The sequence below is a fragment of the Acanthaster planci genome, linkage group LG15 (assembly GCF_054643075.1).
Source record: "Acanthaster planci isolate LZ-2023a linkage group LG15, COTS_SCS, whole genome shotgun sequence".
Taxonomy (NCBI): domain Eukaryota; kingdom Metazoa; phylum Echinodermata; class Asteroidea; order Valvatida; family Acanthasteridae; genus Acanthaster; species Acanthaster planci.
In genome coordinates this window covers 2,131,319-2,145,053 of record NC_141791.1, presented here as the reverse complement: position 1 = coordinate 2,145,053, position 13,735 = coordinate 2,131,319, and the positions used below count along the sequence as shown (strand labels likewise).

General features: G+C 46.0%; 1 protein-coding gene across 11 annotated transcripts in view; it reads left to right on the top strand.

Annotated features, from left to right (window-relative positions):
* The window catches only part of LOC110974393 (dynein axonemal heavy chain 5-like), a 76,794-nt gene that overhangs the window by 13,719 nt on the left and 49,340 nt on the right, over window positions 1-13,735 (top strand). For 10 of the 11 annotated variants that reach the window (XM_087146969.1, XM_087146963.1, XM_087146967.1 and 7 more), the window contains 19 exons: window positions 1-114; window positions 386-517; window positions 733-842; window positions 940-1,036; window positions 1,464-1,638; window positions 3,026-3,207; window positions 3,512-3,711; window positions 4,265-4,568; window positions 4,787-4,921; window positions 5,298-5,522; window positions 5,984-6,092; window positions 6,440-6,567; window positions 6,891-7,058; window positions 8,083-8,220; window positions 8,508-8,731; window positions 9,459-9,545; window positions 11,510-11,661; window positions 12,184-12,326; window positions 13,166-13,370. In XM_087146969.1, the coding sequence (XP_087003095.1) occupies window positions 1-114; window positions 386-517; window positions 733-842; window positions 940-1,036; window positions 1,464-1,638; window positions 3,026-3,207; window positions 3,512-3,711; window positions 4,265-4,568; window positions 4,787-4,921; window positions 5,298-5,522; window positions 5,984-6,092; window positions 6,440-6,567; window positions 6,891-7,058; window positions 8,083-8,220; window positions 8,508-8,731; window positions 9,459-9,545; window positions 11,510-11,661; window positions 12,184-12,326; window positions 13,166-13,370 (3,028 nt within the window). The remainder of the gene's footprint in view (window positions 115-385; window positions 518-732; window positions 843-939; window positions 1,037-1,463; window positions 1,639-3,025; window positions 3,208-3,511; window positions 3,712-4,264; window positions 4,569-4,786; window positions 4,922-5,297; window positions 5,523-5,983; window positions 6,093-6,439; window positions 6,568-6,890; window positions 7,059-8,082; window positions 8,221-8,507; window positions 8,732-9,458; window positions 9,546-11,509; window positions 11,662-12,183; window positions 12,327-13,165; window positions 13,371-13,735) is intronic. The other variant, XM_087146968.1, reaches the window with a different exon arrangement.

Sequence of the window (13,735 nt, the reverse complement as noted above, 5' to 3'; positions counted from 1 at the left end):
GAACTAGACCTACTTGGCCTGCTGTATGGTCTCTTCCAGAAGTTTATTGCCTTTGACTCTCAGTTCAGGGACAAGCTGTGGGCTGACGTGGATCTGGAGAAAGCAAACCGAGAGGTATATATGAATGCAAGACGTATTCCTTACAATTTGGCTATAAAAATTACCATTAAAAGCTGATTCATAAAGGACAGTCATTGAAAGGATTGAAGTGCTCAGTGGGATAATATTATTACCCCTGATCATCCAGCGTGTAGTCATTGTCGGATCTGCCCAGATGTCTCTGTGAGGCTATACAGCCAGGCAGAATGTCCTCTTGTGTATACGTCTGCTGTCTTAAATGTCAGATTTTTTTTGCCGTTAAGTGCTTGACTGTGATCCATGACAGGTGGAGAATTACTGGGAGGAGTGCCAGAATCTTCCGGACAAGCTCAAGGACTGGGACGCCTACAACGAGATGAAGAGCTCCATCAAGTTCTACCTGGACGTCTTCCCGATACTCCACAAGCTGGCCTCCAAGGTAACGTGTGGCGTGACAGGACTGGAAATTCATCCTGAAGGAGATGACACTCCGTTTATTAAAAAAAAGGACCACGACTAGACACTTCAAAATACTGTGGAACAATTGTTAGGGAATTCTTAACATCCTTGGCCATTTACAGACAGAACTCCGTCCCGGTCAAGATCTCAACGGATGGCAAAATGAAATGTTTGTGTGACTGTTGTTTCTTGCAGGAGATACGCAATCGTCACTGGCTTCAAGTGATGTCTGTGACAGGCAGCTCCTTCCAGTTGGAAGCCAACGTCTTCAAGCTGCTTCACATCCTAGACATCGGACTCATCGAGTAAGTCCATACCATCGCATTGAGGCGATTTCTAATTTGGAACTCATTTTGCGTGGCTCGGGTTTCTCTCACTGTCTTGACTCTGTCGTCGTTTCAGGCACCAGGCTGAGATTGAGGACATCTGTCGCTGTGCCAGCAAGGAGCAGGAGCTGGAGGTCAAGCTGCGCATCACGGAAGAAGAATGGACAGAGCAGGTAGGAGTCAAGCTGTCGACACGGGACAAGTTAGACCACCAACCAGTTCTCAACCACTGGGCGATTTTTACCCAGTATCCAGGATGTATTTTATGCATAGGTTACCAGGCAAAATCGACCACTGGCTGCTGATTGAACTTGGGCAAGAGCGACCGCAAGGTCACTGCGAGAATGAAGGTCGGTTAACAGGGATATATGAACCGCAAGGACGTAAGCAGAATGCAACAAGACCTGAACATCAGCGTGCTGCACAGTGCTACTTCTCTTCCTTAGGATGACATGGCTTGTTGCCAAGTTCCCTTGTTAGATCACGAATCTGCTGTTTGAGGGGTATAGATATTCAGAAATGGAGTCATTTTTGTTGTTTTGTGCAGATTTGATGCAAGTTTTTTTCTGTACTTGAGAAGTTTGTGTTTAACACTTTCAGGTCCTGTCATTTGAGGAGTATAAGAAACGTGGCCCCATCTACCTCGAGAAGGACAACTCGGAGCACCTCCTTGAGCAACTGGAGAACGCCCAGGCTCTCCTGGCCAACATGCTAACGTCCAGGTACATCGGGCCACTGAGGGAGGAGGCAGCGGGATGGGCAGAGAAGCTCAAAGGTGAGGGCTGTGATTGGTCAGGAGGGAGGTAATGTGATTGTGAGGGCTGTCAGGATTGGTTGGGAAATTGACTGCGGGATCAGTCATTGGTCAGGAAGTTGATGGTGTGGCTGGCCATTGATGGCAGTTACGTGATTGGTGACGAGGCGGAAAATGCGATTGGTTAGTGTGCAGTTTTCATAAGGCTGAAGACACAATTGGTCAGTTTTAGGTGGTCATGTGATTGGTGGGGATGAGGGTGACATTGCAGTTGGTCGAAAGGTTGATCATGTGTTTTGTTTCCTATTTACCATTATTTGTGTAATTCCTAAGGAAGGGATTGTTATGTGAATTCATGTTTTTACCCTCGACATTGAAACAAGAGTTTTCGTAACACAGAAGTATAAATCAGTTTTTAAGTATGATACCAACTCTTTTTCTTAATCTCTTAAAGTTATTTCATGCTTTCACATACTCAAATTTTTCCCACAGATGTTGTAATACTTTGTAATTTCATTACCTTACTAACAATCCATCATCTGTTCTTTTCTCATCCGTAAGCCGAAGTGAAACACTCTTTCTGGTAAAAAGTTCTCATTCATGAATCTTGGCATATCTGTTGATGTACCATGCACAACGCATGTCACCAGTCAGTACCCAAGCACCTTAATTTTTGTCTTGTTTAGCGTCGTCTTTTCAGGGGCAAGTCCTTCTTTGTGAGAGATGTTTATAGTCGTGCACTAGTCACTTTTCTCTTGACTCAGCACCTGTCTTTGTGTCTCGTCTTCGATATATTTTGTTCTGCTTGTTTGTGAAACCTATGGTGATGGTCTTTATGTTGAAATGGATAAACATCGGGAAATCAGCACCTTCTGTTGGCCATGTGGATATACCAAGCCAGATTGAATGTTGCTTCCTCTTGATAACGAGTAGTCATTTTATAATGCATATGGCATAGGAAGTTAGGGTTTGCACAAGGGACAGTGTACTGGAAATGAAGTAGAGAAGCCTGCAGGATTCCATGCCATAGGCAGCTGCACAATTCTGAAGGACAGTCATGGTTGTCATGGTTATATAGTATTCTCCATCACACCAGACCAGTCAGTAGCTGGTACCAGCACGCATGTCTGGTGTCTGACGTCACAGGTACCCATTTATACATTGGGGTGGAGAGGGGCAAGTAGGGGTAAAATAACTTTCCCAAGGTCATAGTATGGTACCCCCTGTAGGATTCGGACCCCCAACCCTATGATCAGCAGTTACAAACCCTAGCCACTGGGCCATACCTTCTCCAACATTGTTGCCCGAGAACGAAGTGTCCTCCCTCGTTAACGGACAAAGCCAACGGTTCAAGTCCCTCTTTTCTAGTGAATCCGTAGCTGTTGACGTTTGATGTTTTTTTGGGCAGGCGTTGCCGAAGTCCTTGAGCAGTGGTTAGAGGTGCAGGATCTCTGGCAGTACCTGGAGGCAGTCTTCAGCGTGGGCCGCACCGCCAAGGATTTGCCCCAGGAGGCCAAGAGGTTCAACCGGATTGACAAGAGCTGGACCAAGATCATGAAGAGAGCCTACGACACCAGGAATGTCTTGCAGGTGAATGATGTCAGGTTTTTGTCAGTTAATAGAATGTTAGCTAGTCCTCGAATGTGGTGTGCGGAGTACAAATGAATGAGATTCGTAACGCTCTTTGCCACTGTCAGGATTTTACACAGAGCCAGATGTAATCTTTCAATTGCATGCAGTTCACTAGCGAAAAATATAAATACACCGTTCATTTTCCCATCGCGCACTGCACATTGCCCGTGACTGGTTCACCGCTGGGTTTTTTTTTTAAAGCAATTTCGTAAAGTACGGCCCTGTACTGAGAAGAAAATGTTGTAAATTCCTGTCTCGGCAGTGCACCTACGGTGGGGAAGTACCCAAGGGTGTGGTCCTGCGACACATCTACGAGGAGCTGGAGATCTGCTTCAAGTCGCTGATGGGCTACTTGGACAAGAAGAGGCAGGCCTTCCCCAGGTTCTACTTCCTGTCCGACCCTGTCCTGCTGGCCATCTTGAGCCGGCCGTTTGACCTCGAGTCAGTCCGACCACATCTCAGGTAAGACAAGCTTGGAGACTCTAAAACCATCAGCATTACAAGAATCTACCTTCTGTAATCTAGCTGGTGTATTTATCAATGTATATGTATATCTATACATATGTGGTTGTTTATTTTTGCGTTCACAATGACGTAACTCGTACTTGCTTTAAAAAGTCAAATGCCATTCTTTAGTTTTTAGTGAAAGTTTCTTCTGTAATTTGTCTTGAGAGGCTGTAGACATATCTCGCAAGCCGTGTCAAAATGACCTGGCTTTGGCGGGTAATGAAACTTGCATCGGTGGAAAACGGCTGCAGGCATTAGCCAGTAACTTCCACAAGCACATCGTTTATTTTTTTGCCATTGTTCGGTGTCTTGGACTGGGCTTAATTGACCTGACTATGGCTAGAAATGATACAGCATGCATACAGAAGCCATCAAAGAGCGGCTTCACGCTTTTCTCACAGACACGTGTCTGTGAGCTGTAGCCAGTAATTTGGACTTTGCCACTGTCTGAAAAAGAATTACATAGCAATATGTCTTGACCGTGAATTCCCTTCTCTCGACCTCACAGGTGCATTTTCAACAGCGTCTACGACATCCGACTGGAGCAGCTGCCTTTCTCCTTGTCTCATAGCGCCAACTCCTCCCCGGAGAAGTCCTACCACAGCGCCCGGGAGCGACACCACTCCCCACTGCGGACCGAGTCCTCCTCCCAAGCCTACGCCCCCTCCTCCTCCTACCAGCACCACTCCCGGATGACCCTTGGGGAGAGCCTAGTGGGCGGGGCCGGGGGTGGGATCCAGTCGGAGCACCTGCTGCTGCAGGCCGTGGCCGTGGTCTCCAAGGAGACGGAGGTGCTGCAGTTGGATGAGGAGGTGAGGAAGATGAAACAAGCTGGGTATCCTATCTGGCCGTTTCCGTGACGACTAATACATTTTACTGTTGGCTCTAATTCTCCCCGTCAAAAAAAAGGACCTGTCACAAAGAAACTTGCTCTCTTGTCTTCATTAATCCCTTGAAGTCGAAAACGAGGAGAGCGTGTCAGCTGAAATTAATATCGACGTGTTGGCTGTGTTCCCCTTTTATTTGCCAGGTATCACTAAAAGACAGTGTAGAGATCTGGCTTCATGCCTTGAAGGAATCCATCGCTAAGACCATCTACTCCAATGTCTGTAAGATGATCGAGGACGTGGAGGCGGGCTTACCCATTGAGGAGCTAGCAGGCAAGGTGAGAAACTGACCCGCTCATCTCAGTTGTCAAAAAGGCCCAAGGGTGGCATTTTGCCAGGTCTAGTTTATCCTGCAGAGCTATTTAAGCATTTCAAGGAAACCAAGGATTCCTCGAAAGTGCCCTAGGCACTGTACCTCGCAAGCCTGAAGAAACCTGTTGAGAGGAGACAGTAGTGGTGGGAGGAAAAAACGCAGAAGAATATTCTGGGTTACACCCACGGAATCATGTAGGGACTGAAAACACAATGCACATGTGGACCGGGCTTGGAATCGAACCCAGGACCACAGAGGTGAAAGACCACGCAAAAACCATTACCCTAACCTTACCTCAGATGTCTCGGATATAAGTTGTTCTACTTTTGTGCTTGTCTCAGTTTCCCATGCAAGTGGCCGGGCTGGGCCTCCTCATGTACTGGACCAAGGAGTGCGAGCTGGGCATCATGGAGATCAGGAATGACCGCAAGGCCATCGCCAACACGGCCAAGAAGTTCGGCACCACCATGGGCCGGCTGTCGGCGGCGCTGACCAGGGGGACGTGGAAGACACTGGACGAGGGCATGACGCCGCTGCAGAGGCTGAGACTGGAGAGTCTTATCGCTGTGAGTACGCCGTGTGCTGGTTGGTTTCAATTCTCAAAGAGTGATCTCATGAGAGATTAACCTCCTGAGGGCAGTCTCGTGGCATAGCAAAACCCGGAACATTTTGAATGAGCACATGGCATCTTAATGGAGGTTGAGGTTTTGAAGAGTCTGATCATTATTAAAGGATGTGCTATTATTCTGTGTAATTTCTCCAGAGTAACCTAGAATAGGGTTAACCTTATGAGGACTACCTCTTGTTTTAACCAAACCGGGTAGACATTAGATGAGGGCATGGCTCCATTTTGATTGCTGAGGTCGAAGGACTGATTGCTTTAAAATTCTACTCAATTTATCTCCGGGAACATCTCCAGAGGAACCACTTTCTTAGATTCACCTCTTCTCAGAGTTACCTCACGAGGCTTGCCTCATGCTTTGGTTTCGGCAAAACCTGTACAATGTTGGACCATTTTGGCTTGCAGCAATCCCTGTACCTGCGGGACACGCTGGAGCACATGAGTAACCGGAAGCTGAGGGAGATTGGCGACTTTGAGTGGAGGCGTTGCGTCAGGTTCTACCACCATCTCACTGGTAGGTTGACTCTCTGTCCTCATCTGTTGCTACCCCTTTGCACACACACACCGTACAAGCTCTTGGTCAGACTGTTGTAGTCTTAAATCAAGGCCGTGGGCTAGTCCTTGAACCCGCTGGCATATTCAAACTTTCACGTGTATTTGAATTAGAAACTGTAGCAAGGACTATTTTTGAGCATTTGCTTGCGAGGAAGAGCACTTGCCATTCCTTGCTACATTTCATATGTTCAATACAGGTCGGTGTTAGGGTTGAGCAGAACTTTCTGAACATTTTCCCTCTATTTAAGTGAGCTCCCAATTTTTGAGTACTTGTTTCTGAGTTTTACATGTTAACGCATCTTTCAGCGGGCCGTGTGGACCCCCAGATCTACATGCTGGATGAGCGCTTCACCTACGGCTCAGAGTTCTATGGTGGTCAAGCCTCACTGGTGCTCACCCCTATCACTGAGAGGTGTTTTCTCACCATGGCTCAGGTGAGTCCAAAATTCTGAATTCCCTCGGGGACCCAATACTCATGGTTACTGAGCTCAGAAATTTGTTAAACGCAGAAAATAATGACTTCTTGGCAGAAGCAGGTTACCAGCCAAAATGGAATGATGAGTATACTGCTTGTGACTGGCACCCTGCTAATTTATGGTTAGCAGATATATTAGCTAAACACGATTTCTTGTGAATAAGCAGCTCTTGTAATGAACTCGGTGCATATACTGCCTAGGGCGCTTTGTCATCTTGCAATAAATTGAAGTGAAGAGCACTTGACAGAGACAGACATTTGAAAATGCGATTTTTATTTTAGGCCATGAGGCAGTTCAAGAACTGCGCGGTCACTGGCGGTACAGGAGTGGGCAAGACAGAGACGGCCAAAGGCTTTGCCTTCATGCTGGGCCAGTACCTGGCTGTGTTTGGATGCTCCGGGCAGAGTGACCCCGCAGGGCTTGGGAAGATACTTCAAGGCCTGGCGATGGTAAGACGACTTGCAGAGCTCGCTGCTGCATTTCTAGTTGCATCTGTTTTTCTTCTCACGTCCCGCACCACCCACCTGTCCATCTGCATCCAGTCTTTGCTTAGGGGCTAGCTTGAGAAACTCTAGAAAGTCTACCACCCGTCTGTCTGACTAGCTGGTTAGTCAGTGTCTCACACACCCAAGCTTTCTATTGATTACAAGCACCCATTGGCTTTGAAGCTAACGTTGGACTCCTCGTAGTTCTTGTGGTTTCTGTAACGGACCGTTAATATAGCTTTTGTTGCAACTAGAATAGCTCTAGCTGCCGGCAGATCCGGAGGGTCGCCAGCGTAGGGCCTCTGGTGGAGCACCCTGACCTGCTTCATTTGTAATAGTTTAACTTTTTGTGCGCACCGAAAATTGGTTTCTATTTCGGGATGCTTTGGGTTTGGGCGGGTGCAGGAAGGGATTGGCAAAGTTCCCCGGGCGGGAATTGTTTAACATTGTTAAACATTCTTTTTGGATGAGCAGTTGTAACGTAGTACTTATTGTTCTGACCGCAGTGCGGAAAGCTGTAAGCCAGATTTTCAGTGGATGAAAAAAGAAGTTTTGTCGTTGTAAATCCCTTGAGTTGTGTCCCCCTTTTTGGTGTCGCTGATTAGGAGAACAAGACCCCACTTGTTCACGCTGCAGTATCTTTGCCATGCTGCGTTAAATGGTTGTGGTATAGCTTACTAACGGACAGGATTTCAGATGGACTTCTTATGTTCAGCTGAGACAATACACGGTCATCAGTCTATCTGAAGTGTGGCGGACACAGTAGGAGGGCGCTATTTGATTTGGGTCCAATCTTTTGTGTTTGCTTCAAATTTACGCACTTCAAACAGCGCCCTCTTGTGTCCTCCATGCTTTATAAAGGCTAATTACTCTGAACGGAAGAGCATTCCGAGGTTTACAACTGAGCATTGGGGAGTTTAGATTATTTTCTGTCTTTAACCCCTCGATTGGTCTTTCATTTTCATCTCGTCTTATGCTGCATCCTCAGGATGGTTGCTGGGGTTGCTTTGACGAGTTCCAGCTGCTGCAGACCGGCGCCATCGCCATGGTGCTGGATCACGTCCATGCCATCATGGCTGCGGTGCGATCCCGGAGCAAACATTGCATCTTGGGAGATGGAGAAGAGGTGAGGTTCAGAGGTCACTACAAGTAACTCTCATCATTGATGAGCTTTACGCAAGTTCAGTCAGCACCCGTCAGTCAACAATTGGTCAATTTTGCCCGGTCCTCAGGATATTTTATATGCTTAGGTCACCAGGGAAAATCAATCGGTAGTCAGCAAAAAGTTGCTGATCATCACCACATTTCCTGCACCGATGAAGAAAGACCAAATTGTTAAGCATTTCATGGTTAAGCTCACGGTCCAAGAGCCATAAATGATTGATTTCTTGCCTCGATGGCCTCTTCCGCCAGGTGACCCTGAAGAGTGGCATCTCCCTCTTCATCACCGTCAACAACGAGACGGCCCCGCCGGAGGGCATCCCTGTCGACATCAAGCTCCTCTTCCGCACCGTGGCCCTGGTCATGCCCGACTTCTCCCTCATTCTCAAGGCGCGCTGTGCGGCCTACGGCTTCCGGTCGCCCCGGATGCTCGCCGACAGGCTCAAGATGGTGGCCCAGCAGTGCAAGGAGCAGCTGTAAGTTTCCAGAAAAGGAATCGACTCTGATATCCAGTGTCAGTGGAACGTAGTAGACTTCAGAGTGGGATGACATGAATTGGAGACATCCAGAATGTCTTACCATTGCTCTGCCAGAGAATCAAATGTGGAATACCGGCTTTCATTTGCCACCAAAATAACGTTTATTTATTTATTTTATTTGGTAAGGGCCGTGCAAGCGTAACAGCATTTGAACGTTCAGTTTTCAAACCTGCAAAACAATTAAAAATAATTATTGCTAATATTCTTATTACCGAAAATGGGGCACTTGGGAGACATTCCCATAGGAACATGCACAAAATTTTTCAAACTTTACCGTCCCATAATTCAATATTCCCAATCCGATCTTAACCAAACTTTGCATGTTTTCCTTTCAGACCCTAATCTATCATCTCTCAAAATGTGGACGGTAAAAATTTTCCTCCTTTTGGTAGTTGGATCATTAGGGAGACATTGAAATGTCTCCCTAATGACCGATGTCTCCCTAATGTTGAAAAATTTACCACAAAATGTCTCCCAAGTGACCTATTTGGAAATATTCATCAAACCAAAAATAATGCCCAAATGTTGTCTATTGCATGAAATTTGTTTATTTGTTTACTCACCCCCCTCTAATTCTACCTGCATGCTCCTCCCCTTCCTTTGTTTTTCCTACCCCCCTCCTTCTTCCATTCCCTAAACTCCTCCCTCAAATAACAACCCCCAGGACTCCCGACGAGCACCCGGTGTTTAACATCAAAAACATGATCAGCGTCCTATTGCATGCCGTGGGACAATGGCGCGATGTGGAAGGGTAGGGTTTTGGCCATCCAAAGCCGTGTCCGAAAGTTGTGGCTGTGACTTAAAGTGACACGTGCACCAATGGAAGCCGTTGGCTAGCGGCTTCCCATAGACGCATGCGTTATTTCCAGCCGCAGCCAGCTTATTTGGACTCGGCATCTTGCACGAGACATGAAGTGATGTGGCCACTAAATCTCCTCTTCCTGTCGCACACTAATATTTCAACCCTAACCCATTCCCACATCCATCAAAGTCTAACACCTGGTTTGTTAGATTGTGATAGATTGATGACTTTAGAGTCACTGGAGTACTTCTACGTCTTTGCCACTTGCAAATCTATGCACGCATGCTAACAGTAGACGTAGCCGTTAGTTCTAGAAGCCTGTTCTCAGATGACGTCACACAACTCTTGGTATTCTCAGTTTTGTTCAAGAACAAAGTGCCTATCATTTATAGTCTCATGCATTGTAGTTTATTTTGGAGAATTCAGCAAGGATACTCACAAACACGCATAGGAAGTTAGGCTAAAGTGTTTTGCTTCAGTGGTGGTTTTTTCTCATGCTGGCTCAGTGCTGAAAATGGCTTCAGGCATGGCAAGTTTTTGTGTCTGTCTCCCACTTAGTAACTTTCAGATTAATGTCATGGAAACAAAAGAGCTGTCATTGAAACATAATAGTTGTAATCCCAAAGCTGTGCTTCATCAAATGTATTCAGTAGAATCGACTTCGTAGTTTGTACTTTTTCCCCACAAACGTTTTGACCCTCCTGTTGCATTGGTAAAGTTGTTTTGACTCGCCGACTTGCGATGTTTAGTGTAAAAGTTCTCTGCCAACAATTCTAACAGCCTTTTCTATTGGCTGTCCAGGCCCCGGCTCTCAATTCTCAACCAATCACTTTGCTACTTCATTAATGGCTTGATTAGACAACTGCACTTGCAGCAGTGAATTATTCAATACTGGAGTATCAGGTCCCCTTTTTATTTGAGTTCTAATTTTTAAAAAAATTGTAAATAGAAATAAAACCTTTAACAGGGGTTGTGTCTAATTTGATGTCAAGTGGAGTATAGTTGTTTAATTTGCTGTGAGACTTAGAATTCTGGGGTGACCTTCATGTTCCTGTAGTGGATTGGCCAAAGGTCAGACATGTGACTGCAGCCCTATGCTCTAATTGGCGCTTGTGTTGTTGGCAGTGTAGTACAGGTGATTCACCATCATGGTTACAGAACCCTGAGACAAAAAATTCCCACCCCACCTTTCGTTTTCGCAGACAAAACTTCTTATGGTTTCATTGTTTACCTGCCTTTACTTGTAGATAACTTTCAAAGAATCAGAAGATATCCATAGTTTTAATTGATCTGTAGCATTAACATGATTTTAGATGGAGTGCATTCAATTTTAACCTTTTGTAGCTTCAATTTGACAAACTTATTGCACATCGTAGTAATACTACACGGGATTGCAGTTTTCAGACATTAATCCACAGCCATTCTAGATACTGAGTGCCGACACCTTCACAGAATCAGCCAAGTATCTTTACTAATCAAGACATTTCACTTTTAAGAGATACTAGCACATGCAACTGGTGCTCCAAATCAACCCTGTAAATATTTGCTGATTATTGTAGATAAACAAGTAAAACCCTCCTGGCATTAGAAGAACTGGTATAGTGGAGAACTTGTAATTGGTTGGGAATGATTGAGAATTTCATTGGTCAACAAAGATGACAGTGGCTCTTCCTATTCCAGGGCATTTTTCAACCAGTGACTGGCATTACGAGGGAAGCCTGGAATCGTCTGTTAAAGAGTGATGTGTTGCAGAAAAATTTGTCTTTCAAGACCCACTGATTGAGCAAACTTGAAAGTTTCGTTAAAGCAAGGATCAAATGTCCAACAGCCTGCATTTCTTTTCAAATCTCTGTCTTCTGTCGTCATCTCTCCTTCCTCTTGCTTACTTTCCTTAATATCTCACCTCCTCCTAGGTCCAAAGAGTACCACCAGCTCTTCGGCATCAGTGGGTTGTCCACGGCTGTCCAGCACGCCCATCTCGGCCGCAAGTTGACCAAGGAGGAGCGGATGGAGCTGTCCCGAGCGAGCTCCCAGGGGTCCATTGTCCAGCCAGGGAGTGCAATGCGTGAGATTTGTTGGTTTAAAAGTTGATGAGCGATGAGTTGTATTTCATAATCCTCTGTGAATGTGTAGCTCTTACTTGAAACTCATCCGTAACTGACTTGGCACTGAGGAAGTTTGCTAACGATTTGGAACAAAATCAGAGCAATGTGTCTTGCTTGAGGACAAAGACGTGATCCTTCCTGAAATACTGACAAGGACAGAGAAGATTTGCTTAGCTAAAAGCAGGTTACCAGCTAATATTGAGTGACATTTGTACCGCTTACGACTAGCTTTGAGATGATTTGCTTAGCTCATGTAAAATTTGCTTAGCAGTATTATCTTCAGAGGAGCTCCAAGAAATTTGGCCAAATGTCAGACAGGGTAAACGTCAACGTTCTGATAGTAATGTTTTTCTGAGCAGTAAGGCTAACGTGTGATGGTACTCCAGAAACTTTCCTCTGAGGTAAACTGGAGGATGGCGAGACTGACTTTTACTTTCCAACCATTGGTTTGTACTTATAAAGTTTGATTTGTCTTTGCACAGCCTCGGCGGCCATGTTGAAGACCGTGGAGAAGCAACAGCGCAAGCCAGGGGTGCCCAATCCAATGACCCCCGCTGCCAAGGCCGAGCACGCAGTGGTCGCTCAGGCTCTGCATAATGTCATCGGGCCCAGGCTCAAACCGGATGTGAGTTCACTCGAATTAAATGTCCCACTGAAAACTACCAACTTGCCCAGATGCTGCACCAGTCTCTCTCAGATTTAGGGTCAGGGAACAGCCAGCAAATGTAGGCGGCCTATCTCTTCCATATGAACTCTAACATAACATCAGCTTGATTATTAACGTCCTCACACAAATGCTCAGGTGCTACAGTTTAAAGTGGAATTGAAATGTGGCCAAGTGGGAAACGAGAAAGCAAAAGTTGATACAGCTCATAGCAATTCTTAGAGTGTAATAGCCGTCTGATGGCTTCCCTAAACTTGAATGAACCGTCCGTTGCTCCTGCCACAAAGTCATCTAACTTCATAACTCCACACCATAAGCAGACCTATGTTGTGTATAGTCTAATCCGATTCAATGCCATAACTGCGGTGGCCCCGCACTCAAACGCACAGTCTTCAGCTTGACGCGCGTACATTTGGCAAATCACGACACCCTATGGGTCAAAGAGGCGTGGAACGCAAGCGTACCACCTGTCCACGAGCGTTGTGCCACCGCAGTAATGGCTTCTCATTCTGGTTGTCGAGTTACAGCATAGAGTCTACACATGAAGTGTTGTGGTATGGCTGACTAGTTGTGAAAACTACATGTAGGAGGCCCTTAATTCTTTCAGAATCCATCTCATTGGTTGAAAGTGTACTTGTCAGATAGAGTAAGCGAAGCAGGTACATGAGTGATGAAGTATTTTGACAGAAAATAGCTCCCAATGTCCCCATCCTTCATATTTTCTGTTCCTTTCAGCATCGGGTGGGCTTCTCGTGTGGTAAGCAACTAACAGTTGCGTGCTTTGTTTTGTCCAACACCAGGCTCTGTACATCTTCAACAACGTAGTCAAGGATGTCTTCACAGCCATGGGCAGCCCGCCGACGCCCCAGTCTAGCCGGGCGCGCCGCAACCACCTGAACGTGGAGCACATGGTGGTGGACAAGGCTCAAGAAAACGGCATCATGCCCCACACCAACTGGGTCAACAAGGTCATGCAGCTGTACTCCGTCTCCCAAGTCAACCACGGTGAGACATTCTGGGGGATCTGGGGAATTATACTCAGATAGGAGAGGAGCATGTGTTCTTGTCTTTTTGTCAAAGATGTTCAGGGATGATTGGATTGAGTGTGGCCGTTTTTAATTAGGAGAGCCTCGCTTCAGATTTTGTTATGTGAGCTTTCCATGTCGGATGAAACCAAAGAGGAAAGTGAACTCAGTTACATGTTTATAGATAGGTATCATTTTTGTCTTGCTGGCAGGTACAGTTTTAGCTTGAGGGTTTCTTGGTAACAGTTTCAAATTTGCAAAAGCTAGACCAGACCCTCCAAAGGGGATAGTTATGTGGTTAAGATGTTGGAAATCCATCACAAACTTTCACCGTGGACTTAGGTT